Raw genomic sequence first — 14,821 nt, forward strand, 5'->3', positions numbered from 1 at the left:
ATATTTAGCAGAAGCATGGGCACAGAGCAAGGACAAAACTGGGGGGCCATTGCAGCCATACCACAAAGTACAAGGGGGTGTTCCAAATCCATGCTGGTGGCCGGCACCTTGCAGACAGACCGTGCCTTGTATCTACCCTAGAAACCAGCCCAACTCCACTCTTGTAAGATAGAGCTTCTCTAGCTGGGACGGGATGCCCACAATGAAAACAAACCAAGAGGACTGTTTGAAAATGAATTCAAATATCCCTGCAGAGAAGGGACTTAGCCCAGGCTTAGCCTGTGCTCAGCTATGCGCATCTGCGTGTGGGCAGGGAGGAAAGGTATTAGTGTGTAAGTCTTGCACCAAATCTCCTAAGAGTATTCAAGTTTATTTGCCAAAAGTTCCCAAAGTCCCATAGTGGGTTGGCAGTTAGGACGGTGTGCAGAAAACTGTGTGCTTTGGGCTCGGAGTGGGTTCTGTTACTACAGCAGGAACATTCTCGGCCCCTGAGAGAGGCTCTATGCTCCCCCTGCCTCCCTGGCAACTGTCTTCTTTGAGCTTAATGGCTACTTCTACTAAGACAGCGAGTGAGGCCAAGGGCCGTTTTGTCAAAAGATGTCTGTTTGTATCCCAGAACACCAAACTACAGATTAACGTGGCCATCTTCCAAGCTTGTTGAAAAACATCAAAGGAAGAGAGAGACTTGAATTTAATATTGTCCCCAAGGGGACCAAAAAAAAAATCCAAGTTGATTATTCTGTATTGTGGGCCACTCTGACTTAAAATATAAGCAAGTCATACTTCACAGTAGTAAGCCTCTTATGAAAAAAGAAATTCAAGCAGAGATCATAATATCATGGATTCTTAGGGCCCCAAGAGGGTTTTAATTGCTTAATCCAACCCCTTCACTTTAGGTATGGGACAGAATGAGGCTTGGGCATCAAGTGACTTGTCTAAGTTACACAGCTCAACATTGGCAGAGTCTAAGTCAAACGTTTGTTGTATCCAACGGCATTATTTTTCATCCTCCCTGTGTCATCATGTGAATTCACTGTGTTCTGCTATGAAATGAGATAGTACTCAAAGAAGATTCCTTGTCATCTTTTCTAGAACCAACCCTTGCCCTAATGCATGCGGTGTTTTACTAAATGATCTCTCAAGCAGCAACAATGAGAGGTGGAATGAGAAAGGAGGAGGAAGAGCAGGAACATGGGTTTTCCTTTTGGGAAAACCACAGGCAGCTATAGCATGAGCAGCTTTGGACTCGCTTCACCTAAAGAGAACAATCTGCCTATGGTGTCTGCCCGGGTTTGCACTCGATGGCCCTTATTCTAGATTTCAGCCAGAAAGTACCAGAGATCCTGAGGCCACTCATTTCTGGCAACTAGATTGACAAAACTCTCATTTCAGAATTCCTTCAGCTTCTTTGCTTAAACTTACTCTTTTTAGGTTCTCAGAGGGGATATAAAGTTAAGTGAAATAAGCCGGTCAGAGACAAATACCATATGACTTCACTCGTATGGGGAATTTAAAAAACAAAACAAAGGAGCAAAGATAAAAAGACAAAATGAAAAAATAGAGCAAACTACCGGTTGCCAGAGGCGAGGTGGGTGGGGGGATGGGTGAAGTAGGTGAAGGGGATGAAGAAGACACTTAGCGTGACCCTAATATTCCAAGTGGGTATTATGACAACTGAAAAAAAATCTGCTTGGTCCTTTTGCTTGCCTTGGGATGAATTTATTTGGAGACTAAGAAAGGCAAAAACAGCAACCTAGACAACTGTATGGCTGTCTAGAATCAAAAAGCAGGGAAGAAGAGCCACCTCCATTGGGTATAACTGCTGAGTACTTTTGGCCATCAAGCCAAGCAAGAGGTACGAAGACCTTCCCAACAAGGGTCTGAACCATAGAAAAATTCTCTCTGAGCATTTGTGTACCTGTTCGGACTTACTGCTGTATTTCATGGGAAACTATAGCACAGATAGATTCCTTGATTCTGACAAAAGTAAAATATTATCATAGTGTTTGCTTTTGGGAACAAAAGGAAGTGTGGTATTTGCAAAAGCATGGCAGGATTGGATTTCCTTTCAGGGAGCAGGTAGATGAGTTACTTAACCCTGAAAGTTTTTCTTGACTAGATACACTTGCAAGTGACATACTTCCCCATGCAAGGTTGGAAATTGCCTGAGGCCCTCTACTCAGTCATTCAGATTCCTGAGATTTCCTACCTGGAATACATATCCCCATAAATTGAATTTCCCCTAAGCCTTTTTCAGTTTCCACAAGTCTAAATCCAAGATTGAGGCATTTGGCACTCTTTCTTTCCGCCAACCAATATTGCAGAGGAGAAGCGAATACTTGTCTTTTACAGGACAAGGTAACTTCTTCAGGCAATAAGACTACAGGCTGTGTTTCCATACCCAGTAGGAAATAAAGAACTGAATCTGATGTCTATGTGGTTCAGATCTTATTACCTGAAGACCTGGACCTCTGTGATCTAGAAGACTGCCTTGATTTCTTTGATGCTCCGCATGGGAGGCATATTCTCAAAGACCTAAGGTAAAGCCTTAGCTTGAGAGAGAAGCCATTCTTCCTGCTGATTGGATTTGGCTCATTGAACTGTAGTTGGTAATCAAATGGTGATTCTACTTGGGTTTCTGTGGGCAAAAATTATAAAGGGGAGGATGAAAGTCTGTTTAATTGATTTTTCTCTCAAAATGATTTGGATTCCTAAAAAGAGTGAATGAGTTTATAACAAAATGGTGTTGCCAAAGCCCTGACTTATAGACCTTATGGGATGCAGCGTGTGGATCTGGCCTCCTGTGTCCGTATATAACTTATGCATCATCAAATATTAACGGACTGTTACAAGCATTTACAACTGTGGTGAACCTATTAATATAAATCTGTGCACATAACGGAAAGATTATGGGTATCTTATTTAGAAAAGGGTTCTTAGAGGTATACTCTGGATCTGTTTGTCCTGTTTATGGCACTCATGCTGGCCAAGGGAAGCCCTAGTGGGCATGGCATAAGAAGAATGAACGAGACCTAAAAAAATAGAGATCACAGTCATACGTCAGCTCTACATACATCCTGGATTTTCGGGTTAGTCCTGACTTTAACAGATTATTCATTTGTAATATGATGTGAATTTCCAGATGAAAGTGAGTTCCTAAGTACGTTCTCATGAAATGTATTACAGGTAGTCTAAAACCAGAAAAACATGTTTTGTTAAGCTGTACACCTTGCTTCTTCTGAACACATTGTCCCCTTATATATTTTATAGGATAACTAGGAAGACAAAGCAAAGCAGGAAGACACTGAAGCAGAGTCTTGGGGAGACAATCCCAAGACCACTCTTTTGAGAAACACGTCAGCATTTACAAGTGCTAAGCTGGCCTTAAACAGCAAAACCCACAAACTCCTTGGTGCCTCGTATAGATCCTTCTCTTCTCCATCACAAAGCTCTTGGGAGCACCAATTAAAGACAATCCATAACAGTTTCACAGCTAAATCCAAGACCTGTCCCCTTGACCCACAGTATCGGCTCTAAAGGGTGTATTTATTGTCCACTACTGCATTTCACACGTCCCTGGTGACCCAGTTAACTGTTCACCTAATGAAAATGAAGAAGACCAATGACACTAAAAAGAAAAAAAGGCAAAAAGCTGCTTAATACTGCTCAATGGTGGTCCTTATCCAAAAATAACAAGGGTCTGAGAGACAAAAGCAATCGGAATCTTATGTCTCTCCTATGTTCCGAAGGTGTCTGGTTTGGAAGAGAAAAGTCACCAGGAATGGGCAATAAAGGGTCCATGATGTCTATGTACAACCTCTTCTCAGGGCATTTGGACAGTACAACTTTTGGTGTGTACCCAGCACCCATCTGCCAGTCTTTGATGACCACCTGACTCCTACTTATAGACCAAGTTTCTACACGCTCCTCGAAGTCAGTCAAATGTACTTTATTTCTCAGTGATTCAGGTTCAAGTTCCCAGCAACCTCCCAGAGCCTGCAACCTTAGGAAAATACTGTGAGTTATTCAACAGAAAAGGATAGTAGAGAAACTGACAAGTTTAGTCTACACAATCCACCACTGGGATTCGTTGGGTTCCTACGGCCTACAAGGCACGGTGCTAATCCCCTTACAGTACTGACTCCTCAAACTGTAACAGCCTTGAAGATGCCATCTTGAAGTTGTGAGGAGCCATCGTCTGCTCCCATTTCATGGCTCAAGGCCATCTTGACTTTGCCATAGGAATATCACCTTTATGGGATTTTGCACATTTGTTTCCTATTCCTTGCTACACAGAAGACTGGGAAGCAGATTGACTCTGCTTTCAACTGTGCCCTGTAACTAGATTCAAGTGCTTTGAGAGAATACAAGAGAAAGCTCTCTATGTGCTAGATCATAGACAGTGTTTTGTTTTTATCGAGAGATGGTCTTAAAGGCGGCACAGCCAGCGTAACTGTCCTCTCTACCGGTGAGGAGAGTGGAATGGTTAGGCCTTCTAGGTTAATGAGATTGTGACTGAAATAATTTGCGATTAAAAATGTCTTTTTTTTTTTTTTTTTTTGGTTAGATATACAAAAAAGAATTTTACGGCTGGAACAAAGAAAGTAAAGCATCAATCAAATCATCTCACTCGATTTTACTCTGCCAGGTGAATGCCAACCGAATTGGAACATTTGACTCTGGTTAAAGTTGACGTTGGCTGTGCTCTCTCACGTTTGTCCACATGCACAGCAGCGCTACGCAGATTACATCCTAATTCATTATCATCATTGAAAGCAAATTATGAGACCTCCTTTGAAATTTCAGTAATGATTTCCCAGGACTGGATATGGCAGAGCAGAAACTCAGTGGGTTCCGTAATCGACCACCTTGAAGAGCACGGTTCCCACTACCATTCTCTTTGAAATATTTAATTGAAAGAGTATACAGAAGGTAGATTCTCAGAGTTCCCGAAGACAGGGGTTTGCTTTTAATTAACACATGGGCCACCCCTAAGACATTTCAAGAGAATTACGTCTAGAGGCTTCTAACAGAATGTCTTGCGTGTACTAAAGCAGAAGCAGGGACGACACCTGAAGGAATCACACACTGAGTGTCTGCTCTTTATCCCAAGTCCCCGGGATTCACCACATGCTTTAGTCGGGAAAAGAGGATCTGCAGCTCTACATTTAGAGAATAAAGGGAAGCTGGCCAGAACTCGTCTTCAATTCAAAGGGATTCCTCCAGCAGCCTCCGTTCAGACAATAAGACAGGTGAGAAAATGAGGCATTTACAAAGCATCACTTGGCAAAGACACCGCACTGCGCCTATCACTGACTCACGACAGATCCTTGAAGCCTCGGCTAGCAGATTAAGTAAACACAGAAATAGATGCTTTTTTTTTTTTTCCTTTTTAAGACAGCTTGTTTATATTCTCTTTTTACCATAAGATACGCTGGGGAGTTTGTTCAAAACTTTGCTGAGAGTCATGTCCTTATTTTTCACGTTTCCACGGCTCTTCCTCGACTCCGCCGTCAGCGGACTTTCCGTTGGCTGCCAGAGTCACCTGAAAATAATTATCATCAGCATCCAGCTAACAGGCCGTGAACCAGAAAACCTCCCCCACAGGTTATACGGAGGAGCACCAGATCCAAGCTTCACTCTACGACCTCCCTACTACTTTTAAATGTCATTCCCAGCAGGTTGGGAGCCCATCTTGCTTTTCAACATTAATTTGTAAATACTGAAAAGTCCACATTGGCCTTGGGGAGTATGGAGGAGCTAGAGACAGTCTGCAGTTTGGAGAATAACTTCCACTCTGATTTTAGTGTTGGGGGCACGTCAAGCTGCACACAGACCCATCATCTAAGAATGCAGCCCTTAACAAAACAGTGTCCTTGTGCTACTCCATACAACCAGAGAAAACCCCCCGGAACTCGACAGCTAGTTCTACACATGCGTGTGAAAGGTTCAGTCCCAAGGAGGCCAGGTTGGTTTATACATGCCCAATTGCAAAATCAGAGATCGAGAGGGTCTGGATACCAGATACGCTATCCAGGCTTTAAACGTGAAAAAAGAAAAGAAGGGATTAAAAGCCAGAGATCCGTGACAAGCGGACCTAAATGATTTCAACGTGGACATTTCATAATCAGGTATCCCCACCAGCCTGTCTGTATCAGGGCTTTCCTGGCTCTAAGTGAACTGAACCCTTACACCGAACGGGAGGTGTTCCCCTCCGCTTCTAAGTCGTTTCCTAGCTTACCTTCTGTCTGTCTGTCCTCAACGTCATGTGCAAACTTAAACCCACGACTGATATTCCACATAATGGAGAGACTGGATTTATGGAAGCATTAGGATATGGAAATATGACAAATGCAGCAATGTTTGAAAGAAATCCGAGCTTCTTCTTACCCGAGTGGAAGTGAAACGCATGCGTTAGGAACACACACAACATGCCAGGGACAGAAAACAAAACCAAGCGTGTGAAGATAAAAGCTATTTGTTGCGTTCCTCCTCCGAACCCCGGAAGGCCCCCCCTGTTCCTCTAGAAAGACCATGCAACAAGCCATGACCATCCTACATGCAGTGATTCTGATAAAAATGTAAAAGTTCACGCACAACTTCAAACTACAGTGACAAAGGCAAGAGTCTGAAAACAGAAGAGGCCAACAGGGCGTGACGATGCTTGAAGCGGTTAACATTTTGACCAGAGCTGCAGCAAATTTGTTTCCCCTTTGGTGAACTGTCAAGAAAGACTGCCAGGAACAAACTATCTGCCTGGAGAAAGCTGTCTGTTCACTCTGACCTTGAACGTGCCTAGTTGCCTTTGAGTGGTGAACAAGGGCAAGAATCATAGGTCAAGTTCAGGTGCCTCTGGAATACCAGGCAGCACTCGGGGATGGGCCCGGTTGCTGTCATCATGGTTGAATACTGGGGCCTGTGTTTCCAAAGTGGCTGGGAGAGCAGCTTTTTGTTTTTTAACATTTCTTTCTTTTTCTGGCTGGGTTCAAAGAAGCTAAGGCTCCACTCACCAGCCCATCCCATCTCTGTCTCCTCCAACCACCTGGGTAACAGAAAAGCAAGAAGGAGTGGGGGACTGGCAGGAAGCATTGATGTCTCCCATCTTGTTATTTAAAAATAGTAAGATGGAGAAACGATCACAAGGAGTTTTAAGCCCTTACTACAAAATTATATATTTGCTTTGCTGTCCTCCCATGCCCATTTCATGACATGGCAGATAATGGGCCCCCAATAAACATTTGATGAATGATGAAAATAGAGGAGGTCATAGGAACGAGATGGAGGTGCTCAGTGAAACCCCACAATGCACACAATAAATACTTAAATAGAGCATAAAGCCATTCCACGGGAATGTGGACCCTTGTTGGCCCAAACTAACATTTTGATGGGGAATAACCCAGCATGTTCATTTAGATGTGGGAAACACTAATGTTCCAGGAGAATGGAATATGTGCTTTAGGTACATCTGAATTTCTAATAATTTGAATCATTTTCATTGAGTCAATTAATTTTTGCAGTTGTCTCTTAATGGGCGAGTTCTTCCTTAATTTGTACTAGAGCCTCGGCTCATCCACTCATGTACCTGATATAGAGGAGAGGAACAAAAGACTGTTGCTGGTCCATTAGATTTCTGGATCTATGTTACAGTCCAATTAAGAGAATCACTCCTATGCTACCCTTAATTGTCCAGCAGAAGCCATGGTTTATATTTGGAATGACCCAGAAGGAACCCAGGAAGAAATTAAGTATTAAATGAGATCTTGTCAACAGGAGTCAAAAAGGATCAGAAATCTGTATCGGGTACAGATCGCCCTCAGTTGCTTCCCGGAACCATATTAGTAACCCAGCCCCCAGAGTTGACTCTGCTCACCTGCCAGGGTTTCTCCAAGTTTGCTTCACTCTGGTCATGACACTCTGTCTTTGACAATGTCAAGTTAGTTACAATGAAGGCTAGACAGAGCCCATCAAGCTTGAAGACTTAGTACCCAGCAGCTTGTGAAAGAGGCCAGAACATCCATGATTCAGGAAAGATAGGGCTGCCACTGTAGGAAACGTGGTTATCTATGGATAATTGTCCTGAAGTACGGTTGTCCTTTACTTGAAATAGCTCCCCCACTCTTGGAGCAAAATGACTGCCAGTTCAAAACTCACCTTCTCACGAAAATAATTAAAGGAAAGATAGTTGTGCAAAGTTGGGTGGGTGTATTTTTGACCAATACGTAATTAATATACAGCAAGAAGGAATAGTTATGCTATGTAAAGTAAGCAATTCTGGATATTTCTCTTGGTGTTTCATTCAAGGAATAGAATATTTGAAATCCAGCAAAGCTTTAGAAACCACAAATTCTTCGGCAAAATGTTCAAGAAAACCAATCACATTTGTGGAGTCATTGGATTGGGGAATGGGGCACCAGAATGACTGTTTTACATCACATGGACAAACCAAGCAAGTGATCGGCTCTCCCACTGTAAGACCTGATGATTTCCTGGCATGTTAGACACAGAGTTAGATGATCTGGGACTCACAGAAGCTTGGGTTACATGATCCTTCAGAGAAATAAATGTGACAATAATACATGCAGGGATTTTTTGTGCTTGTCTTAGGAAATCGAGCATGCACTATTATATACAGGTCTCAATATCCATGAAGGGGAAAGGTACCTTGCACTCATCTACTATGACAGAGTTGTGTGCGGCATAGACACATTGATTAGAGTTGCTTTCCCTGTGGTTCTTCACGTCATCATAAATGGACTGAGTCTTGGTCATTTCAATATCTTCATGCACTCGATGCTGGGAGTCAATAGTATCCAGCTCAGACTTGGAGAGGTGATAGACAATCCCAGCCCCAAAAGAGTCCCCCACAACATTGACTGAAGTTCTCATCCTGTCCCTGGGAAAAAAGAACAGAAAACATTTAGTGAAGAAGGAGTGACATGGTGGCCAAGAGGCCAAGGTCTAGAACCAGAGAAACCTGGGATTGAATTCTGGCTCTGATTTTCCCTCTCTCTGATCTGGGGCAAGTTACTTAATTTTTATAAGCCTTGATTTCCTTGTTGGTCAATTGGAGATGACAATCATACTTCATGAGCTTGTATGAAAATTAAATGAGTTCATGTACATAAAGGGTTTAGCAAAATCTCTGATGGATGGTAAAAAAAAAAAAAACAATAAACAATAGCAAAGAAAAAGGAGAGAAGGAAAGATTGGAGGAAAATAGTTCTCAAATCTCGGAATTGGCACCCAGGCTCCAACAAGTAGAAGGAAAGTAGAAGGACACTACTAGTGGTGTCCAGCAATTCTTCCTGATGTAAACCATTCTTCAAAGACTCCAGATTACCTCCTCTTATGTTACTTATTAATTCTACCTGTGAATTCTCCTGTAACAGAGAATTCATCTCTTTGTAAAGATTGTAACTAACAGGGCGCCTGGGTGGCTCAGTGGGTTAAAGCCTCTGCCTTCGGCTCAGGTCATGATCTCAGGGCCCTGGGATCGAGGCCCGCATCGGGCTCTCTGCTCGGCGGGGAGCCTGCTTTTTCCTCTCTCTCTCTCTATGCCTGCCTCTCTGCATACTTGTGATCTCTCTCTCTCTGTTTCAAATAAATAAATAAAATCTTTAAAAAAAAAAAAAAAGATTGCAACTAACACTACCTTTCCCAGAGCACCTCACTCTTCCCCAAACACATATGTACACACGGACACAGATAATGGATGAGAAACCCAGCCACAATTTTCTCCCTAACCAATATGCGCAGAGGCTGTGGGTCCAGGAAAAACCAGAATACTTTGCCATGCTCTCTCTATTAACCTAAAAAATTTAAATCTTCCAGAGTGCCTCTTGAATCAGGAAGTGTCAAGAAAACCCCTTTCTCAAATCTTTTTCCCAAGTTCTTATTTGAAAAAACTGGATGGTCCAGAACTCTCCTTTTTAGAAAGTCAACACCAGGAAAACAGAGTTGTTAGGAATAAATTGCATTCTCTGGTCCTTTAGTACAATTGTTATTAAGAGTCCTTTTAACCATGTGTATGAGATACTAGAAGTCTGAAAGAGAAGGATGCTGGAAAATCAAAACCTTTTTTTCTAAAAAAAAGAAAGAATTTAGGCAAAAACGTTGCTAAAGATGTCATAGTCCAGGACACTCTAGCCTTTAACTTAAAAAATTATAAGGATCCTAGAATTAGTTCAAGGCAAAGTGGAAGTTTTTATTAGTTCTTAGAACAAAGGCCTAAAATAAATTCTAGTTGCTACTATTAAATCTATTTCTCATTAGAGAAATGAAGCCATGCCAGGAGGAATCTGACCTGGCTTCCTTGCAAAGAGCTTGTGAGCCTGCCAGCCTCTGGTTTCAAGTGGAAAGATGTTCTGCATGCAAAAATAAAGAACAGAACTGGACTTCAGCTTTCAGGAGCATATCTCCATCTGAGAATGCTCCTCTCCTCCCTTTTGCTCTGGAGAATCTGCCTCAGGGTAATAGAGTCTGAACACAAATGAAGACTGGCACTTGAGGTCCTCCACAAAATTAAGCACTTAAAGCCAAGATTGGTAAGAAGACCCGGAGTGAAGGAATGAGAAGGTATTCATGATGATAGTTAAGAAAATATATATACGTCTGGAGATAGCCTGGATTCAAATGCCAGCTTTTCCTTCTACTTGCTGGACAACACTGATCATACTTAACATTTCACTGTGAGCCCTAGTGGCCTCACCTGTGAGATCAAAATAATAAAAATATCTGCGACACTGGTTTGTTGCAAAGATTAAATAAGATAACAAAGTGCTTAGCACAGAATTCTCTGAGACATTTAGCAAGAGCTCACAAAACATTAGTTATTACACGATGATGTGTACTCTAAATATTACTCTAAATCTTATCTCGTCAATTTAAGTCTGTTTTTGGCAGCAACTGGGTAGAATGCCCAAACACGCCGAGTTAAGCTACCATCTCCACCTGGAAGCATTAACTCTATTTGCAGGACAATCCTTATGGCGGCCTCCCAGCTAACCTGCTGAGTTACTTATCCATCACATAGCATTGGTTGCCTTTGCTGTGTTTCAACTCTACTTTCAGTCCCACCCAGCATGTGTCCTGAGCCATGCACTCAACATCCTTGACCAATTGTTAAATTCCAAAGAGCATTCAGGTGAAGAAGAATTCTCTGAGTACCCATTTATATCATGGCCCAGAAGGATCTACCTTACTGGCAAGCAGATGGACCAAAGTCAGGGGTGGTGGAGATGATGCTGATGATGGTGATGGTGGTAATGAGGACGGTAGTTGATATATCACATTTAATATGTCTAGAAATATGCTCTACAGGTATTACATTGTTTAATCTCTCTACAAATGTTGTAAGAAGTATTTTAATTTAATTTTTTCAGTGTTCCAAGATTCATTGTTTATGCACCACACCCAGTGCTCCATGCAATACATGCCCTCCTTAATACCCACCACCAGGCTCACCTAACCTACCACTCCCTCCCCTCCAAAGCCCTCAGTTTGTTTCTCAGAGTCCACAGTCACTTGTGCTTTGTCTTCCCCTCCAGTTTACTCCAATACACTTTTCCTTTCCTTCTCCTAATGTCCTCCATGTTATTCCTTATGCTCACGAGTAAGTGAAACCATATGATAATTGACTCTCTCTGCTTGACTTATTTCACTCAGCATAATCTCCTCCAGTCCCGTCCATGTTGATACAAAAGTTGGGTATTTATCCTTCCTTATGGAGGCATAATATTCCATTGTGTATATGGACCATATCCTCTTTATCCATTCATCTGTTGAGGGGCACCTTGGCTTTTTCCACAGTTTGGCAATTGTAGCCATTGCTGCTATGAACACTGGAGTACAGATGGCCCCTCTTTTCACTGCATCTGAATCTTAGGGGGAAATATTGGTAGTACAATTACAGGGTCAGAGGGTAGTTCTATTTTCAATTTCTTAAGGAATCTCCAAACTTAGTATTCATATTTATGAAATGAAAACTCAGAGGGGCTTTGCAAAGTTACACATCCTAATAAAGTCACAGAACCAAATTCAACCATAGGCAGTGTGCTTCCAGAATCCACAATGCAAAGTGCCCAGACAGCTTTGATTTTGAAACCAGCTCAGCCACTTCCTAACTGTATAACCTGGATCAGTTCCCCTACCAGAATTTTTCTCAAGCAGGCAAAATACCTATTTTATAGGATTTCAAGAAGATATAACCAGTTCCTGACCCATAGTGAATATTCATTATATGCTGGCTCTTTCCCCTTTTGGGAAGAGCCATCACCCCCATCATATGGGCAAAAACACAAGACACTATGCTCAAGGGTTAATGAATTTTCAGTTTAACAAATCCATTGCCACCCAAATGGGTGATATAAGTTTACAAATTCTCATTTCCTCAACCCTTGACTTTCTTTAACATCAGATCCCAACTCTCCAGAGCAGCCACTGAATCAACTTTTCGGAATAGAATATCTGTTCTCTCCCATACCCTCAGGCCTCCTTGAATTTGAAAATGAACTGACCAGAGGAAATAGCTATCGGGCCAGGAATGAATGAAGATGGGATCGAGTAGAAACAAAGCATGCTGATGTCTGACACTAAAATCAGGATGGGAAGGGCCCTAGACTTAGAGCTAGAACCCTAACCCAGATCTTCTGACTCTCTTACCTAGAGCAAATCACCTCTCAAGAAACATCCGGCATGCCTTAAGAACTCATTAAAGATTGATTGCCGGAGCACAAGAGCATCCAAATGGCTATGTGAAAATAAGAAGAGAACACAGACTCTAATACTTGGTGAGTTCTTTGTTAGTTCATTTTATTTATTCAACAGATGTACAATGAGCATCTTAGTGTGGGCAGGACATTATGTCCAGTGCGCTGGCAACAAAAAACAAGAAAAAGCCTTCCCATGCTCCCTCTTCCCCCTGGAACCCACACTCTCTTTACGTCTCTGTGTCCCCCATAGAGTGAGATAAATGTTCTTGTAGGAATAAGTGGTGGGTGCTATGGGATTTTGTAGGTAGGACATTTTAACTATGCTTGGGCCCCAGGAAAGACGAGTAGAAGTATCTCAACTTAGGTCCTAAGGATAAGTCTGAAATAAAGCGGCAGAAAAGAAATAAATAATGTGAAATTGAGGGGATAAGAACACCTAAGAGCGTTCAGGAGGCAAATGAGTGGGATGAGAGGCAGAAGGTAAGTACTGACCAAATCATGTATGGCCTTGTCAGCCAAGTTCAAGAGTCAGGTCATTATCCCAAGAGTGATGAGGAGCCACTGGAGAGCAAGACCATGCTTGTTCCAGTATGAAGAATGGTCTGAAGGAGAGCAAGTCTGAAAGAACAAAACCCACTTAGTGAAGATGTGATGGAAGCTTACGAGACAGAATTACAGGACTTGAGGACTGACTGGTTATAGAGAATAAATGAGAAAAGAGTCAAGGGTTCCTCTCGGGTTTCTGGTTTTGGGCAACCAGTGAACAGTGCCACCATATGTATGGGATACGAAAGGTTGGGATGAGAAATGTTCTCGATACAGCTTGAACATACCGGGTCTGAAATCTGGGAGCCAGCAAAGCAGAGAAGTCCCACAAGTGGTTGGGAATATGGACTATCAGGAGAGACACAGCAAGTTAGGAGTCGGTACCTAAAGAGGCGATGGGTGGATGCCACAGGTGTGTTTGGTTCATCCTTGGAGGGAATGGAGAGTGAGAAGAGCAGGCAGTCTTGTCTGGACCCTGAGGGTGACCAAGAGTCAAGAAACGTGCACAGGCATAAGAGCCTGCAAGGATGGAAGAAAAATGGAAGAGTTGGGGGGAAGCATGTTTCAAAAATAAGGGTGTAGTGGAGAATGTCAATTACAGCCAAGAGGTCAGGTAAGAAGAGTAAAAGTGCCCCTTGGTTTTAGCGACAAAGAGGCCATTACTGATCCAGCCAGGGCAGGTATAAGCCAGAGGCAGAGAGAGAAGATGGCTCACCATGGATAGAAAAATGAATGAGAAAGAGAAAGTGGCGCCATTATTTGTTATCAGCGTATTCAAGGCAACTGACTGGGAAGGTGAAGGGAGGGAAAGGGAGATGGAGGGAGACAGGAGATAGGATTTTTAGTTTGCTGCAGAGGCCACCGGGGGAATGTCTGACCAACTCTGGGGAAGTCCAAGTCTAGCTAAAAGCAGGATATGGGAGTTTGCGGTTCCCATGTGGAAATTTCTCCACAAGCGAATACTTTCATTTTGTCTCATAGCCGGTCCTGACTGTTCAGGAGACTCTGCTGACCTCAAGTGCTTCAAGGCTACTTGGTAAAAAGAATTTTAGAGTGCTTGATGCTATCCTTGGGTCTGGACACTGTGTGTCAGAACTGTGAAGAGGAGACGGAGGGGAGGTCAGAATCGTTTGCTGAAGGGGATCCACCACCACAGGTGCCCTAGCTTTGGGGCCACCAGGAACCAAAGACGAGAGAGGGGCTTGCCTTCCTTATTCACACTGACAAACCCAGTCTGGTTCCCTGGGAGAAAGGCAATTGCCACGGTCCTTTTTCTCTTTTCTATCTCTTGATCTAAGTCCTCTGGCAGGAGGGTGTTAGAATTGTCTGACAGTCCTTGTTCTCATGAACTAACAGAGCCAAGGGAGCAGGGTCGCCCAAAATCCATCTGGTTCCTTGTATTGGGCTGAGCCATATGAAATTGCCATTTTGACAGTTCCCTAAAGCCAAACATTGGCAATTTCATGTGATTCAACTTAGCATTCAGACACAAACCATCATGTCTGCCTCTTAGAATGCAGAGTGCACAGCGTGGCAGAGGGGTCACCAAGGCCCCAGACCTAAGA

The 14,821-nt window shown here is 42.9% G+C and overlaps 1 protein-coding gene across 2 annotated transcripts in view; it reads right to left on the reverse strand.

The window, feature by feature from the left end:
* Positions 1-5,374: 5,374 nt before the first annotated feature.
* The window catches only part of SLC1A2 (solute carrier family 1 member 2), a 131,697-nt gene continuing 122,250 nt past the window's right edge, over positions 5,375-14,821 (reverse strand). For both annotated transcript variants that reach the window (XM_032841039.1, XM_032841038.1), the window contains exons 10-11: positions 8,662-8,893; positions 5,375-5,545 (exon numbers count right to left, since the gene is read on the reverse strand). In XM_032841039.1, the coding sequence (XP_032696930.1) occupies positions 5,474-5,545; positions 8,662-8,893 (304 nt within the window). In that variant the 3' untranslated portion in view covers positions 5,375-5,473. The remainder of the gene's footprint in view (positions 5,546-8,661; positions 8,894-14,821) is intronic.

The sequence above is a fragment of the Lontra canadensis genome, unplaced genomic scaffold (assembly GCF_010015895.1).
Source record: "Lontra canadensis isolate GAN:19392208 unplaced genomic scaffold, GSC_riverotter_1.0 scaffold118, whole genome shotgun sequence".
NCBI lineage: Eukaryota > Metazoa > Chordata > Mammalia > Carnivora > Mustelidae > Lontra > Lontra canadensis.